At 37.7% G+C, this 16,667-nt stretch overlaps 1 protein-coding gene across 2 annotated transcripts in view; it reads left to right on the forward strand.

The window, feature by feature from the left end:
* LOC124713911 (circadian locomoter output cycles protein kaput-like) overlaps nt 1–16,667 on the forward strand; it is a 123,348-nt gene that overhangs the window by 20,722 nt on the left and 85,959 nt on the right. For both annotated transcript variants that reach the window (XM_047242981.1, XM_047242983.1), the window contains exon 9: nt 13,068–13,199. In XM_047242981.1, the coding sequence (XP_047098937.1) occupies nt 13,068–13,199 (132 nt within the window). The remainder of the gene's footprint in view (nt 1–13,067; nt 13,200–16,667) is intronic.

Genomic DNA, 16,667 nt, shown 5'->3' on the forward strand with positions numbered 1-16,667 from the left:
ATCACATACAAGGAGACCACACGGCATTCAGATTTTGGTATTTTTCTTCTGTTTATGATGTGTTAAGTTCAGACATGAAATGAAATGTAATGGTATGATTGTATGGCATTGTTGACCGGGATCTCCCACTTGCGTTCAGCCACCAAGTTCAAGTCTTTTTCAGTCAGTGTCACATTGGGCGACTTGCAGCTAATGATGAGGATGAAATGGTGATGAGTACAAAACAACATCCAGTCCCCAAGCAAAGAAAATCTCCAACGCGGCCGGTAATTGAACCCGAACCTAGTGTATGGGAGGCAAGCATGCTACCACCCAGCTAAATGGGCGGATAGACATCAGATATCAAAGCCTCAAAGCAGTTCAGCCCCCAAAGCAATTCTATGCAAATCTCAAAAATTTTTGAGAAAATTGACTTTGAAGTTTACTGACCATGCATAATAAGCTAATGTAAGGACCCTTTTTCAGCAGTGTGGCTCTGTGGTAGAGTACTCTCCTGCCACTTGGGGGCCTGCATGCAGTTCGAGGCAGATTCACATTTTTAAGCAAAGTTACATGTTTTACGAACATTTGTGTGAAGCATAAAATACATACTGTATTTACTCGACTCTAAGCCGCACTTTTTTTCCGGTTTTTGTAATCCAAGAAACCGCCTGCGGCTTATAATCGAGTGCAAAGTAAGCGGAAGTTCTGAAAAATGTTGGCAGGTGCCACCACAACTAACTTCTGCCATTGAATATATGTAGCGCTACACAGGCATGCTTTGCAGGCACAAAGATAAATACTGGCGCCAAAACCTCTGCGTCAGTAAATAGAAAAGTGGAAGACGACCTTTTTTTCTTCGCCCCAAGTTTCAACCACTGCATTTTTATACATCATCCAATGAAGTAAATACAAATTCCATATTGTTCATCTTCAAATGTAGCAGCATTTCAGTGTACTACGAAAATCCGACTGGCAAGACTGTTTGGGATGTTTGTCAATGTGACCAACTCTACGTTCTGAATTTTTTCCTACCTGTGAGAGGAGATAGTTGCTAATAGGAACTTTTATGAATTTTGAATCACCTGCAGTATTCTCTTCACCATAAGAAAAATATGAATATAAACATTTTGCCATGTATTCTTTCATGTTTGCTGCTATCTCATTTAAATCCTGTCTGCCTAATAAACTACGAAACTAGAGTGAGACAACAGCAAATGAAGCACGGCAATTGACTAGATTTTTAAATCTAAGATGACTCTAATTTCTGTGCAGAATGTAACGTATTAAAGAGGCGTCTGCAAAGATTTTCAAACGGAGAAAAATTTTCGCTAAACTCTCGTTCAGAACATCTATCATACGCAGTCTATTATTTGGTTCTCGTTGATCATTATCAAAGAAAGCAGCAGTGTAAGTAACAACAAATAGCAGTCTCTTGCCATTGTTTCGCTAATGAGACGATTCCTTTGGTTTTTTTAAATTGTAAGTGGCAGTAGCGTGCACAAAAGCAAGCCATGCCGCGAGCTCAGAATGTGACAAACAATGCATGACACAGTACAGTAATACATTTTGAGCATAGAGTGACGTAAACACCTTTAACAAAGAGAACGGTACTTATCAGATCAGAGAAAGATAAGCAATCAATTCAAACCAGATGAAGCTACTACCGTAGCTGTATCATCATTCATTCGACCTAAATTGTGTCTCGTATTACAATGGACCAACTTTGTTTCGATTTGGAGATGCGGCCTAAAACTTTTCTCTCCCCTTGAATTTCGAGTCTCAAATTTCACGTGCGGATTAGATTCGGGAAAATTTTTTTTTCCTTGATTTTGAGTCTCATTTTTCAGTTGTGGCTTAGATTTGAGTGCGGCTTATATTCGAGTAAATTCGGTAAAGTAGGAGAAAAATTAATGTATAATTCACTCAAAAATTTAAATAATCTGGACCAAAAATCTGTTCTACTATATAAAGAGAAGTCATTGTTTAACATTATCACCCAAAATTTCGAAAAGTTCTTGTCTGGTTTACTTCAGATTTTTGTATGGTACTCTGATAAACATTTGGGCAGACTTAGGCTATACATTTTTTAAAATGTATTACGTTGGTGCGTAAGTGTAGTATTTTTCTGTAAGTTTAAGAAATACAACAGATATTTGTAACAGAGATGTTAGTCATCAATAATATATTCTCCTTCACTATTTACAATAGTCTGCCAGTGCAGGGGTAACTTTTCGATTCGGCGACTGTAGAAATCACTTGGTTTTGAGGCGAAGAACTCGTCGAGCTATATTCGGAATGCATTTTCATCTGGGAAGGAAGTTCCTTAAAAGTTGTGTTGCAGAGAGTGGAAAATGTGAAAATCTGAAGTTGCAAGATAAAGTGAAAAAGTAGGTGCAAAATGAATTCCGAACCCAACTCATGTACAGTGTTCTTTGGCAGTTTAGCAGACTGGAGGTGGGCATTACTATGGAATAGCATCACTTCATGCGGTCTTCCTGGTTTGTTGTTCTTAGATTGCATCTGCAAGACATCTCAGTTGTTGACAATAAGTGTCAGCAGTGATGGTTACACCTCGGGGAAGCAATTTGTAGCACACCCCTCCATCACTGTTCCGCCAGATGCATATCATTATTTTTTGTGGATGCATGCTGGTTTTTGTACTGGAAGTTGCTGCTTTGTTTGGGCTCAACCAGTCCTTCTTTTCCATATGTTAGCATAAAGACATCATTTCTCGTCACCAGTAACAGTACAGGATAAGAGTGGTCAGTGTTGTTTACGAACCAATGGATGACGAGCAAGCAGAGGTGCACATTTGGCCACCATCGTTTTTTTTGTGATTTTGATTTGGAACATGTGATACCCATACACCTGATTTTTGTACCTTCCCCATTGTGTGCAAATCTCATAAGATGATAGAATGATTATAGTTCATCACATTTGCCAGTTCTCAAGTACAGTGACATGGTTCGTTGTGGGTTAATGTATTTAAACAATCTTCATCAAATCCTGACTCATTTGATGTCAAAATGATCCTCCTTAGAATGAGAGAATCATTTTCTTGTCATGCTTAATGGCTTATGATTAGAATACCATTTAAAAAAAGTAAAACTATGTGGGATATTCCCCTTGAAGCTACTATCCTCAAAAGATTCTGTAATAGGAGGTCTGTCAGTCCTGTATACTAATGATCCCACTTGAATTACCCATTCATTTAAACAACTTCAATTCTCAGCCTTAGTTTCATTGGCAGTGACAATAAATAAGGGACAAGTTCAGAAACTGGTAGGAGGAGGAGGTGAAAAGAGGTGTGGGGCAAGGAGGAGATAGAAAGAGAGGGGAGAAAGGGAGGAAGATTAGGACATATATACACTGAGTTGACAAAATTCATTGGATAGCAATATGCACATACACAGGTGACGGAAGTATAGCGTACACAATATACAAATGGACAGTGCTTTGATGGAGCTCTCATTTGATCTCAGGTGGTACATGTAAAAAGATTTCCGACTTGATTATGGCTGCACAATGAGAATTAAGTCTTTGAACACAGAGTGGTAGTTGGAGCTAGATGCATGGGACATTCCATTTCAGAAATCATGAAGTTCAATATTCCAAGATCCAAAGTATCAAGAAGGTGCCAAGAATCCATAATTTCAGGCACTACCTCTCACTACAGACAACTCAGTGTCCAATGGCTTTCACTTAACAACCAAAAGCAGCGGCTTTTGCTTAGAGTTGTCATTGCTAAGAGACAAGCAAAACACCACATAAAAATCAGTGTGGGACATGTGACGAATGTACCCATTAGTGTGGCGAAATTTGGTGTTAATGAGCTATGGCAGCAGATGAATGACGCAAGTGCTTTTGCTAACAGCACATCATTGCCTGCAGTGCATTTCCTGGGATTGTGAACATACCAGTTGGACCCTAGACTACTGGAAAATCGAGTCCTGGTCAGATGAGTCCTGATTTCACTTGGTGAGAGCTTATGGTAGTATTTGAATGTGGCACAGGCCTCATGAAACCATGGACGTAAGTTGTCAACAAGGCACTGTGCAAGTTAGTGGTGGCTACATAATTGCGTGGGCTCTGTTTACATGGAATAGCCTGGGTCCTCTGGTCAAACTGAACTTACCATTGACTGGAAACATTTATGTTCGGCCACTTGGGGATCAATTGCAGCCCTTCATGGACTTCAAGTTCCCAGGCAATGATTGAATTTTTATGGATGAAAATGCACAACGTCGCCAGGCCACAATTAGGTATAATTGGTTTGAAGAACATTCTGGGCATTTCTAGCAAATGATTTGGCCACCCATATTAGTCGACATAAATCCCATCAAACATTTATGGGACTTAATCGATATGTCAGTTCATGCACAAAATCCTGTGCCAGCAACACTTTCCCTGTTATGAAAGGGTATACAGGCAGCTTGGCTCAATATTTGTACAGGGGACTTCCAAACGACTTGTGGAGTCCATGCCTCATTGACTTGCTGCACTACACTGGGCAAAAAGATGTCCAGCACAATGTTAGGAGGTATTCCATGACTTTTTTCATTGCTGGGTTTGCTAGTCTTTTATGAAAGTTCAGTAATTAAGAACTTATATTTGTAACGAAAACTGGATTTTTCTGTATGATGTGTAATTAGAAATAAGACGACATGCATTTTTCATTACAATTACAATTAGGTTTGTGTTAATTGCCACATATTTGATGAAATTTATATTTAAATGATGTAGGTATTCAAAGTGAACAGAAAAGAATGAAAAAAGTTATTGAAATGAGACTTGATCCAGTGGCTACCTATCTCAAGCCTTACTGATTATTTTCCATCTTTATGTATTTTAGGCTTAATGCAAATGCTTACAGAACATGTCATTCTTTAAAAATTTGAATCCGCTGGGAATGGAACTGAGTCCACTGACTTCACAGGTGAGCACCCTACCATAGAGCCGTGCTATATATATTGACAAATCAACCTAACTTACACACATTAAAGATGATTTGAAAACTTCAAAGTTGATTTTCTGGAGAATTTTTGAAAATTGCATCAAATTGCTTTGAAAAATTATTTGAGTTCTGAAATATGTGTACCACAAATATAAAAAAAATTACAAAAATCTGGTTGCTGTGTGGTTTCCTCGTTAGACAAAATTTGTAGTTGTATGATGAATGGCAGTTAAACAAAGAAAAATTTAAGTCTGTGTAGTTGAGTAGGAAAAGCAATCCTGTAATGTGAAATACAGCATTAGTAGTGTGCTGCTACGCACATTATCTAGGTGTAACGTTGCAAAGTGATATGATATGAAATGGAATGAACATGTGAGGATGGTAGTAGGGAAGGTGAATGGTCATCTTCAGTTTATTGAGAGGATTTTGGGAAACAGTAGCTCATCTGTATAGGAGGCTTCATACAGAACAGTAGTAGGACCCATTCTCAAGTACTGCTAGAGTTTTTGGCTACCCAACAAATCGTATTAAAGGAAGACATTGAAGAAACTGAGTGCAGGGCTTCTAGATCGGTTACCGGTACAAGACTGCAGAATGATTCCACTGCCACCAATGTAAATGTCTCATAAAAACCATGAAGATAAGATAGAGAAATTATACCAACCATTAGAATAACCCCACATATCTTGCTTTTTGTGGAAGATTACAACATTTAAACTGCAGTTTGCCTGAATGTAAATGCAGTCAGAACTGGACTGAGCATACAAATGGATAAATAATCAACAGTAGTATACTTTTCTACAGGAGATAAATTAGTTCTAATATAAATAAATTCACACAAAACATCCAAAACACAATATAATAAATGAAACATCAGGTTCAAGAATTATAGTATAGCACCAACTGCTTGACAGCACTGTTTATTTTGAAAGTTGTCAATGAAGGATGAAGCACACTGTTAGCCAGAAGTGGTCTGATATCTGTTGATTCAGCAGTAAGGAGCCAAGAGGATGACATATTATTATTGTTCAGTTCACTTAACGCTGTAGGAACAGAAATTGTAGTGATTGATAACTGATGACTCTGTTGAGAAAATGTGCCTCTATAAGTTTGGAGTTCACAATTTATTCATGCACATAGCACAAAACTAATTTTGAGTTAATGGTTATTCATGACACAGAGGCCACAAATAATGTCGCAGCAGGAAGAAAATCTGATGTCACAGAGTCGAATGTTTGTAGGTGGTATCAGATGAAAAATAAATTAGAGATTGCCAGTTCTACATACCAAACTTTCAGGGGACCAAATCAGGGACGGTTTCATGAATTGGAATATCTTACTGTTCTCTGTGTGGAGAGAAATGTGATGAATGCTTCCCAATTACTTGATAAATTACACGAATGAAGCCACTGGAGATAAAGAGGAATTTTCCAACTGCATGTGTTGCAGAATTCAAAACAAATATGAGCTGGTGGTGATTTTGAAAAGGATGGGGCTTGCAGTATGATATAGAACAGTGCTAGTCCAATGACATCCCACAGCTATTGTTCATCACTATCATATAATCTAAATAAAACACCATGACACTCTGCAATACATAGTGTTAACTTTTTTAGATGGATTTTAAGATACTTTGATATCAGTAAAACAGTTTGTAAATTTGATTAGTCAGAATAAATTAAAAATAAAAATTTCATACAGAACCTCTTCAAAAGAAGTGGGTCATCTTATATTCAGGGTTGTCATATTGTTGGGTAAATACCATAATCATTTCAGGTTACTCTCATTTTCACAGCTGACATTACTTGTACAGAAATTTTTTGGTACAGTTACTTCTCTGTGGAGTTTGATTGAACAGAGGCAACAGTGCACTCTCCACATCTTTACATCAATTTACTTATTAGCAGGTTTGTGTATCAGACAGATTCACTTTGTAACATGGCACAACTCTACACAAACCTGAAGACAATGATGTGAGTGGTTATAGGAATGTTTTCAAATCCCTGACTATTCTTGGAAGTACAGGTAATTTTGTATTTGTAAATAAAGTGATTTTTTGAAGAAATGGCCTTTTAAAAGTAAAATATATAGGTCACCCAACTGACAGTGATTCAATGTGTGAAGAGAGTAGGCTATATATTGCATGTGATGTGAGTGAAAATGGAAATGTTTGAGCATTCCTGGGATATTTTTTCTGTTAACTTCTCACTTTCTTCACCTTTTGCTGTGATTTGTTTGTAAGAAAAATGCTAAACTGCACAATGGTTCAGAGTCCATAAGTTGTGGCTGTTCCTACTACTAGCTGTCAGTCACATAAGAATAGAAGGGCAAAGGCATACCACCCATAATAGACCACACCTAAAGGAAATTCATATAGATGATAACAGAGAGATGACAGAATTATAGCAGTGTTGTCTAACTGGTGCAGGAACCGAGGAGACTGGCAGGAGATAAACTGTGGTGTCTGGTGGTATTTGCCAAGAAATAATTTTGTATGGCAGTGGGAACTAATGTTTTGTTATGGGGAATAACAAGTTGCAGTTCTTTTGAGGGCAGCACTTTAGTTTTCTTCTCTGAGCAGGTTAGAGAATTTGCCAGCATGTGACTCTACAGTATTGTTCTGAAATAGGTACCAGAGCTCCTCTCTAAAGTGTGTGACTGTGGTGTGTGAAGAGGAGGACTTTTTGGGGGCTGTTCATCTCAGTGTTTCAATATGTTCAGGCAGCCATATGTCTCTTCTTTTTCCTGGTAGTATCCCGTATTTTCACAGGGTCAGCACGTAAATCTGGATTTGGCAATGGTTGTGGTAGAGAGTGCCCAGATGCCCTTCCTGTCAGTTTACAGTGAAGGTATTGTAAGCAGAACAGTTAACAGCAAAGGTATTGTGAGCAGAATAGTTGTGTATTATAAGTGGTGTAGGGAGTTCAGTGGAGGCAGAACAAATGTTCATGATGAACAGAACGCTCTTACAGGAACACTCACAGAAATGCTGGGTTACCAGAAACTGTGCACACTGTCAGTTGCAAAACAGCTGACAGTGCAGCACAACTAAATAGTGCCTGTAAGTTTTTTTAATGAAACTGAATTGGAAGGTGAGAATTTTCTGAGCCCTTTCGTGACTGGAGATGAAACTTTGGTGGCTCGTTATAAATGTGTATGTTACTCTCAATACCATCAGAAAGCCGCCGTGCATATCAAATCAGCATATGCTGGACATGATGGAATCACAGTGAAAATGATGGAGCTTATTACTGATGCACTACAGGCTACTATAACCCGTACCCTCAACTGCTTCTTAACTGCAAGTGTTTTCTTTGAGGTCTGGAAACAGGGACTAGTTAAACCACTACCCAAAAAGAACATTGCACAGTATCCTCTGATTACCATCCTATTTGCATTCTTCCTGCACTGCCCAAGGCCTTAGAATATAATCCACAGCCAGCTGACAAACTACCACAAACAACCTATTAGACAAATATGAATCAGATTTTTGTAAATACCACAGCACAACACCTGCCTTAATAAAAATAACAGATGACGTGAAGCTTCCCTTGGATGCACAAGAAGCAACTATCATGTGCTTCCTAGACTTCAGCAAAGCCTTCGACACTGTTGACTTCGACATTTTACTTGCCAAACTTAGCAGCCTAAATTTATTGCCAAGTGCAGTGCATTGCTTTTGTTCATACCTGATGTCTCGCCAGCAATGCATCATGCTGACACCATAAAGTCATCCCGGCTTCCCCCAGGGTTCAGTATTAGGTCCTGTACTCTTTTCATTGTACATAAATGATGTGTCATTAGTTTTGTCCTACCGCAGGTACCACATGTATGCTGATGGCCTCCAGTTGTATCTAAGTATAAAACCAATAAACCTGAAAACAGCTATCAAGAATCTCAATGCCAGCCCGTGAACGGCACCAAAATGGGTGCAGGATATAGGGTTTGAGCTCAACCTATCCAAAACCCACGTGGTACTCATTGGTCCTTCTAGGCTCATTAGCCCGAATTGTCAGGGATCCCTACCACCTTTAATGCTGTCAACGTCTCTCCTTCAGCATAGATTTTAGGTGTAATAACGGATGAAAATCTACATTGGACAGATTATGTAACTACAATGTGCAAGAAGGCATCAACATCTCTCCACACTCTACAAAAATATAAAAATTTATTCTCTCTTGCCTGAAAAAAAAAAAGACTTGTAGAAAAATGTATATTTCCAATTATTGATCACAGAGATTTTATCATGCAAGACCTTTCTCAGGAAAGCTCATGATGCCTGGAATTGGTTATGAATGCCTGTGTTTGTTATAAATGTGATGTTTAACTTTTTGATCATATTTCAGCATCATAAGAACTGCTATCCTGGCTGCATGCAGAAAAACGCAGATATTTTCAAACCCTCTGTCTGCTTTAATGTCTTATCAATGAACACTGTCCCTCATATATCTGCTCAACCATAATGTTCTTATTTGAACAACACGGCAGAAACAACTATTCCCATCAGAGGAAAATCTAGTCTGTCCCACTGCATCATTCATCCACTTTCTTGAAGTTTTTCTCAGTAGCAGCAACCCAACTCTGAAATAACCTCCCACATTATATTAGAGAACTGAATTACATCTCCTACTTTGGAAGGTAGTTAATGATATATATACAAGGCATGTTTAGAAAATAAGCCTACTAGATTTTATATTTTTCAGAAAAACTGTATCTTAAAAAGAAAAAAAAAATATTGCACTCATTGACTATTTTTCCACACAATCGCCATCCCAGTGAATGCGTGTGGTGAGCCATGGCACAAGCTTCTTTATGCCCTCCTCAAAGAACTGTCCTGCCAGTCCCTTCCCCCACTTAAGAATGTCTTTCTGCACCGGCTCATCAGTTGTAAATGTAATTCCACTCATGTTTGCCTTAGAAAGGTGAAAAGATGATAATCTGAAGATGCCAGGTCAGGGGAATATGAGGGGATCATTCAAAACATCCGAACCCAATGAATCCCAAACGCCAGGGTGACTAAGGCTGTGTGAGGAGGGGCATTGTCAATATTCCCCTCCTTTTGTTTTGAATGTTCCTTTTGAGTTTTTATAGGGTCTCACAATATTGCTGTGCATTGAAGGGCTGCCTCGAGGCAGAAATTCATCTAGAATGATTCCTTTTCAATTCCAAAACACAGAGGCCACGATTTTTTTTTGGCACGAAATTACGGTTTTCAATCTTTTTGCGGATGGGGAATTGGTTTTACGCCACTGTGACAACTGTCTGCTACAGTCATTTGCATCCACAAAGTAATCAGTGAGTCTCTGTTTCGTGTGTGGTTCAGTTGCGGTTGTAGGTAATGTGAAGTACCAGTTCAGTTTTTCTTCTGGGACAGTGGGATCAGCTGCAGTTTTTACTTTGCTAGTACCAAGACCACACATGTTTATTCCATAGATGAGATGGCCTATTTCTGTTGTCAGATAACATATGGGCATGCCAGAGTTTTGCATTTCTCACAGCTTGACTAACTCTCTTCTGCTTCTGCTTGTAAGCAGTGTGGTGTAGTTTGTATGCCCAATGTGCAGCATCTCTGATAGTTATGAGCTGCTTTAGTTCTTGTTAGGCAAGGTACAGGTTTGTTTCTTACATTTCCGGTCTTTATGAGAGCACATTTCTCATATAGTTGTATAATTTTTTAAAATAAATCCATGTTTGTCTCTTTCCCTTAACATACTACTCTACTATTGCATTGAGGAGTCCCTTGGGTCTCATTGGATGGCCATTATATGTAGTTTGCTCTCTTTCTTTTACAGCTTATTTCCACAGGCTTCTCTTATCATCCACTCTTTTGCAGACTTCTACATTTGTAACCATATCAACTCACTTTATTTTGAGCATGTGTCTAATGTTAAGTCTTAGAAGAATGCAGTTTCTTCTGTTCATATGTCTCCGTAACTCCAAAAAATAGGCTTTGAAAAACCTTTTCCTGATTTCTAGGCTAGCATTTTTATAATAATAATAATAATAATAATAATATACTCTTCATCTTGTTGTTGAAAGCACTTTTTGCTAATGTTACTTCCTAAATAACTAAATGAGTCAGCTTGCTCAAGTACCTCTCTATGAACATAAATTTTGATTTTGCCTTTCTCTTCTTTATCAGTTGCCATCAATTTTGTTTAGTACTTATTTATTTTCATGTTTTATTCTCTGACCGTAACCATATCCATTTTAATTAATGTGACTTCAAGATCTTCTGCACTTTCTGTTAGGATAACTATATCAGTATATCTTAAAATATCTGTTCTTTGGCCATGTATTAGTGTACATGTCTGTGAGTCTCTTGAGAGATTCATAAAATGTAATCCCAATAAAGAGATGCACCTAATCTAGTTGTTCTAAAGACCTATATCAAGTTCATCACATTTGTCTTGTTGTACTGAATACTTTACAAGCTTTGTTCTTTTACACTGTAATCATTCTTTATGAAACTTGTAGAAGTCTGAGCAGTAATGGAGGATGTGTAACATACTTAATTGTGAAAACAAAGATGATGTGACTTACCAAACGAAAGTGCTGGCAGGTCAGTAGACACACAAACATACACACAAAATTCAAGCTTTCGCAACAAACGGTTGCTTCATCAGGAAAGAGGGAAGGAGAGGGAAAGACGAAACGATGTGGGTTTTAAGGGAGAAGGTAAGGAGTCATTCCAATCCCGGGAGTGGAAAGACTTACCTTAGGGGGAAAAAAGGACAGGTATACACTCGCACACACACACACATCCATCCGCACATGTCTGTGTATGTGCGGATGGATATGTGTGTGTGTGCGAGTGTATACCTGTCCTTTTTACCCCCTAAGGTAAGTCTTTCCGCTCCAAGGATTGGAATGACTCCTTACCCTCTCCCTTAAAACCCACATCCTTTCGTCTTTCCCTCTCCTTCCCTCTTTCCTGATGAAGCAACCGTTGATTGCGAAAGCTTGAATTTTGTGTGTATGTTTGTGTTTGTTTGTTTGTGTGTCTATCGACCTGCCAGTGCTTTCGTTTGGTAAGTCACATCATCTTTGTTTTTAGATATATTTTTCCCACGTGGAATGTTTCCCTCTATTATATTCATACTTAATTGTGAGATTGTTAAGATTTCCGTAATTTTTGGAAGAGTACAGTTTATGTAAGACAAACAGGTTATATTCAAGAAACCTTGTTGGGGTGCAGCTCCAAGTGCATGATGAATATGTTTAAGTGAGCATATAACACTCAAGCCTCTTCGGGTATAAGATGGCAACCATCAATGACATGGTCACAACATACTGAAAGGAAGTTGGAATTATTACTCTAGATTTGATCCCTAGCAAAAGCAGGATAGCTAAGTAGCACTATATCAGTCAGTCCAGTTACAATAGAAATTCATAGTTTTAGATACGTACAACACAGGGTAACTAGACGTAGTTGCATTAAAGGTGATTTACATCCACACTATTAGATGGAGTCATTTGAAAGGTGGACAACAGCACAGAGAAGAGGAAACACTTGCTAATGATTTGCAGCTGCATTGAGAAATGCTGTAGAAGTTTCACCAACTTAGTCTGCTGAAAATACCTCTTTTTCATTCAAGTAAATCTGAATATTCTGCAATTGAGGACTATGACACATTAAGTGGCTCTTGACAATAAATGAGAAGTATATTAAAAATGATATATATGTGGTAGCCACTCAGAGTAACTGTGGTTAACCTCCTCAAGAAAATCTGAAGTACCTGGATGATAAACTCAGATGAAGTATGAGGTTAAAGAGATGTGAAAGGTCTGAAGCAGACAGGCATCTTTACAGTCATGTATCAAAATTATCTTGAATTATCAACAGACTAGACATTTTGGAATAGCTTTGGTGAAACGTCACTCCATCTGTTGAATTGTTAACAATAGACAAAGAAAGAGCATTGCATAAATCAGTAAGATTGGTAGCTTACAAAATGCATACGTTGAGAATATTGTAGCGAAATATGCTTTGTGTATGGTACTGACATTAGCAGCATCTTATGTATAATTTCCTGTAGTGTCCTTTCCTTTAGAAATAGGATTTCCAGTAACTGATTATTTCATTAAATAAAATATGTAGTCATAAGTTTCATTATGTTTTCTGTTTTAGATTAGTTTTTGTCGGTGTTGGACGCTTGCAGACTCCACTATTAATCCGTGAAATGTCAGTTGTGGACTCTACTAAAAGTGAATTCACTTCAAGACATAGCCTAGAATGGAAATTCTTGTTCCTTGATCACAGGTAAATCCCTCCATATCCTCTGCTAGCATTAGTAGCATTATTTATATTATCGGAGGGAAAAGCCTATAGTCCTCAATTCTCTTCTTTCAGTGCATGTCTAAGCTTTTGAACCGTACTTGGTGTAGGGTATTGTTGAGACTGTTGTTTATCTATTTGCCTCTAAACAGTTGCAGTATACAAAGGTGCTAATGAAGAAATTACATTATTTTGATAACTGTGTGATAAACGTAAGTAAAGAAAATTAAGAAATCATTCTATTCATGTGTTCTGTGTTTATTGGGGACAAATCTAGATTTCTTTTGCTAGTGGAGACCTCATCAGCGTATTTCTTGCTATTATAGGATACATTTCATGTGAACGCACATTATACTCTGATTAAAACTGCTTTGTGACTGACAGATGGCAGTGGAGGGGAGCAGACTTGCCAGCTTGTGCACAGTATGCCATGTGCTCATGTGCTTGATAACTGTGCATGCACCAAGAAAGAGACAAGTCATCTGCTTACTGACTGTTGCTAAGGTCTTTGTAATTAGTGGGGAGAACAGTGGTGGGGGCCACTGTTGCTGTAGGGGCGGCAGTGCGTAAGATACCCTATCACACATTATAGGCAAATAACAGCAGTAAGAAGAATGTGCAACCACACACATGCCACAAAATAATTGTTTCTCTAAATAAGCGGAGGAAACTGGGAGGGGTGAATATAAATAAGTATACCACTGTCGGGTGCAAACCACGTATCTCTGAATCATTTTCTCTATCATCAGTGTGATCATTACAACTGCTGTCAGAATTAAATGAAATAAGAAGTTGTTTAGGATTATTTTCCACTACACACTCATTCTTAACTGCTTTCATCATTACTTTGTTTGTGTACCTTACAACATTATGAAGTTTGGTTGATGGAATTCTTTGCCAATCTTTCTACTTTTGCCAGTGTACAGTTTTTGTTATTCATTTCCACATAACCTTTAAATTGAGCCCATGTGAATTCAATGAAATTGAATTGGCAGTTATATGGTGGGAGGATGAGGACCATGTGGCCATATTTTTTTGCCAGTTCATCTATGACATATAGAGGTAAAGGTTATTCTGAGCCACAAGATCTAGTAGTTCACCTTTTCTAAAGTCATCTAGTATGGGAACATTTTTTCAGTGTAGTCAGTTGATAATCTCTTATTTGCTGGAAGGTACTATAGCCACCTTACCAGGGATAGTCAAATGTTGTCAGGCATTGTCCAGAACTATTATGAAAGGTTTTCTCAAGTTTTTCAAAACTGAGTCTTTAAAACAGTGCTGAACTGTGTCTCTATTCGTTACTTTGTGGTAATCAGTGGTTTTCTTCTCTCTAAATGACAAAATACATTTTTCCATGAATCTTGCTAATGTACCTGCATGGAGAAGAATCAGCCTGTTACTTTTTCCAACGGTGTGTAGTGTGGTGCTAGTTACTGAATCTTCTGTCCAACCTGTACTCATGTTTTGTTGAGCCAAAAATTCCATTAAAATTTTCTTTTGATATAAAAGAACAAAAAATACTAAGTTTGTTAAATTAATAGAAGGAATGATACTAACAAAAATGATAGCCATTAATTTTATGACAGCTTTACTTCAAGGACAATACTCTTAGAGAAGCGTAACAAGCTTTAAAAAAAGTTTGGACTTGTATTTGAACTCACAAGCTTTCCATTACAAGCCCAATGCTTTACTCTTACACCAGTGTGTCACCCATACAACTTCATTCCATTTAATGTTGTTACAGTCATTATAACTGTAACACCAACTTAGACTGTGGATGTGAGTGATGTGATAAACTGAACTGTGATACCGAGCAGCAGACTGTGACTATGTAAATATTTTAAAAAATCAAATGACCACATTTTTCATTGCAAGCTCTCTGAATCAATTGGTACAGGTTTCTTAATTTCAAAGCGTTTCAATACTGCAACCACTGAAACCACACTTCAATATGAGAGTATAAGATACGAAAGAATCGAAGTTTTTGACCAAGTAGTTTATTTATGTTTGCTTGATAAATATGATCAATCTGACATTATTATTTCAATATTTTAGTTCAAAAACTAAAATATTTACCAAAGTAATAACTTTAGCAGGGGATATAGTTTTGCCATATTGGCATAAAACTATTTTTATAGTGGCATAATAGAATGTGCAAAAATCATTGCGTATTTGGTGGTCCTTCTCTGCTCCAGCCTTCGTAAGAGGCCCCGGCTGGCCCCCTCCCAACCTCTGTGGGATGCATCACCTGACAAGGCTCTTGCTTGCAGAACGGTTAACACAGCAATCGTGTGCAGCCCAAGAAACAGTTGTGATTGGCTGAGTCTTGCTCTACCACTTGACTCATTCAAATGTTAATCACAAAGTAATTTTAATTGAAGTATAGGTATCGTGTATCTTTTATCCGACCTATTAAGTCCTGGAATCATGTTGCTGCCTAAGAATGATCAGTTGTTGTTACTGTTACAAAAACAAAATCTTTTATTTTCACAAATTTTTCTGATCAAAATTCTTTTTCTGAATATCATTATTATGCCCATCCTTGCCTTAATCACTTTTGTTCTATGATAATTATCGTGGAAAATCCAGAATTAATTTGTCATTTTACCTCTAAGTTTAATTGGTATAGTTGCATTTGGTCACAAGTTCCATTGTTGAATATTGATTTTGACCTGCCAGAATGAAACATATCAAATTTCTGTTGACAGAAACCTGACACTCAGCATTCTGTTTATTGACTACACAATGTTCAAGCTATCATGGCATGAAGCCTCTAATCCAAGCTCTTAGAGACAACTACAGCTATTCCCAAGAGTATACTGGATTGCTGGTGGGTGACATAGGTGCCCTCTACAATTATTATCTGAATGCAGTAAATTTTCTATGATTTGTCACAATTTTAATCTCCAGAAGAATGTATCACATGTATTTGGTGAAACAAAAAAGTGTGCACTAGTGGAAGGAGATTTGGCAAATGCAGTGGCTAATTGTAGTGCTTCATACTCCGACGTGCTTTGAAACTGCTTTTATTTCAAGGTCATGCCAACAGTCCTAATACACAACAAGGAGAAAAAAAAAAGCTTGAATTCTTACTAATACCGAACATGGTGTTGTGCACAATAATAGAGACTCCTCTATATCTTTGCATTAACATTTGTGAAAATTTCAGCATCAAGGAGGATACACTTGCTTGAAATAAATTTTATAACCCAGATTAAGTATGTGACAATACATAATGTGAGGATTACAAAGGTATGCATTCCCATTGGTTTTGATGAACTGGTATGGTGTGAAGCCCTCATTAGAACCTCTAAATATTGTAACATGGAGGCAGTGAGCATATGGATATGTTGTTGGAGAATTTCCCTTCACAGCATTTGTATGAGCGGTCACTTTAAATGAACAGTGGTTACTGGAGGACCATAATGCTACCAACGAATCATACTTGTTTGA

This window comes from Schistocerca piceifrons, chromosome 1, assembly GCF_021461385.2.
Source record: "Schistocerca piceifrons isolate TAMUIC-IGC-003096 chromosome 1, iqSchPice1.1, whole genome shotgun sequence".
NCBI lineage: Eukaryota > Metazoa > Arthropoda > Insecta > Orthoptera > Acrididae > Schistocerca > Schistocerca piceifrons.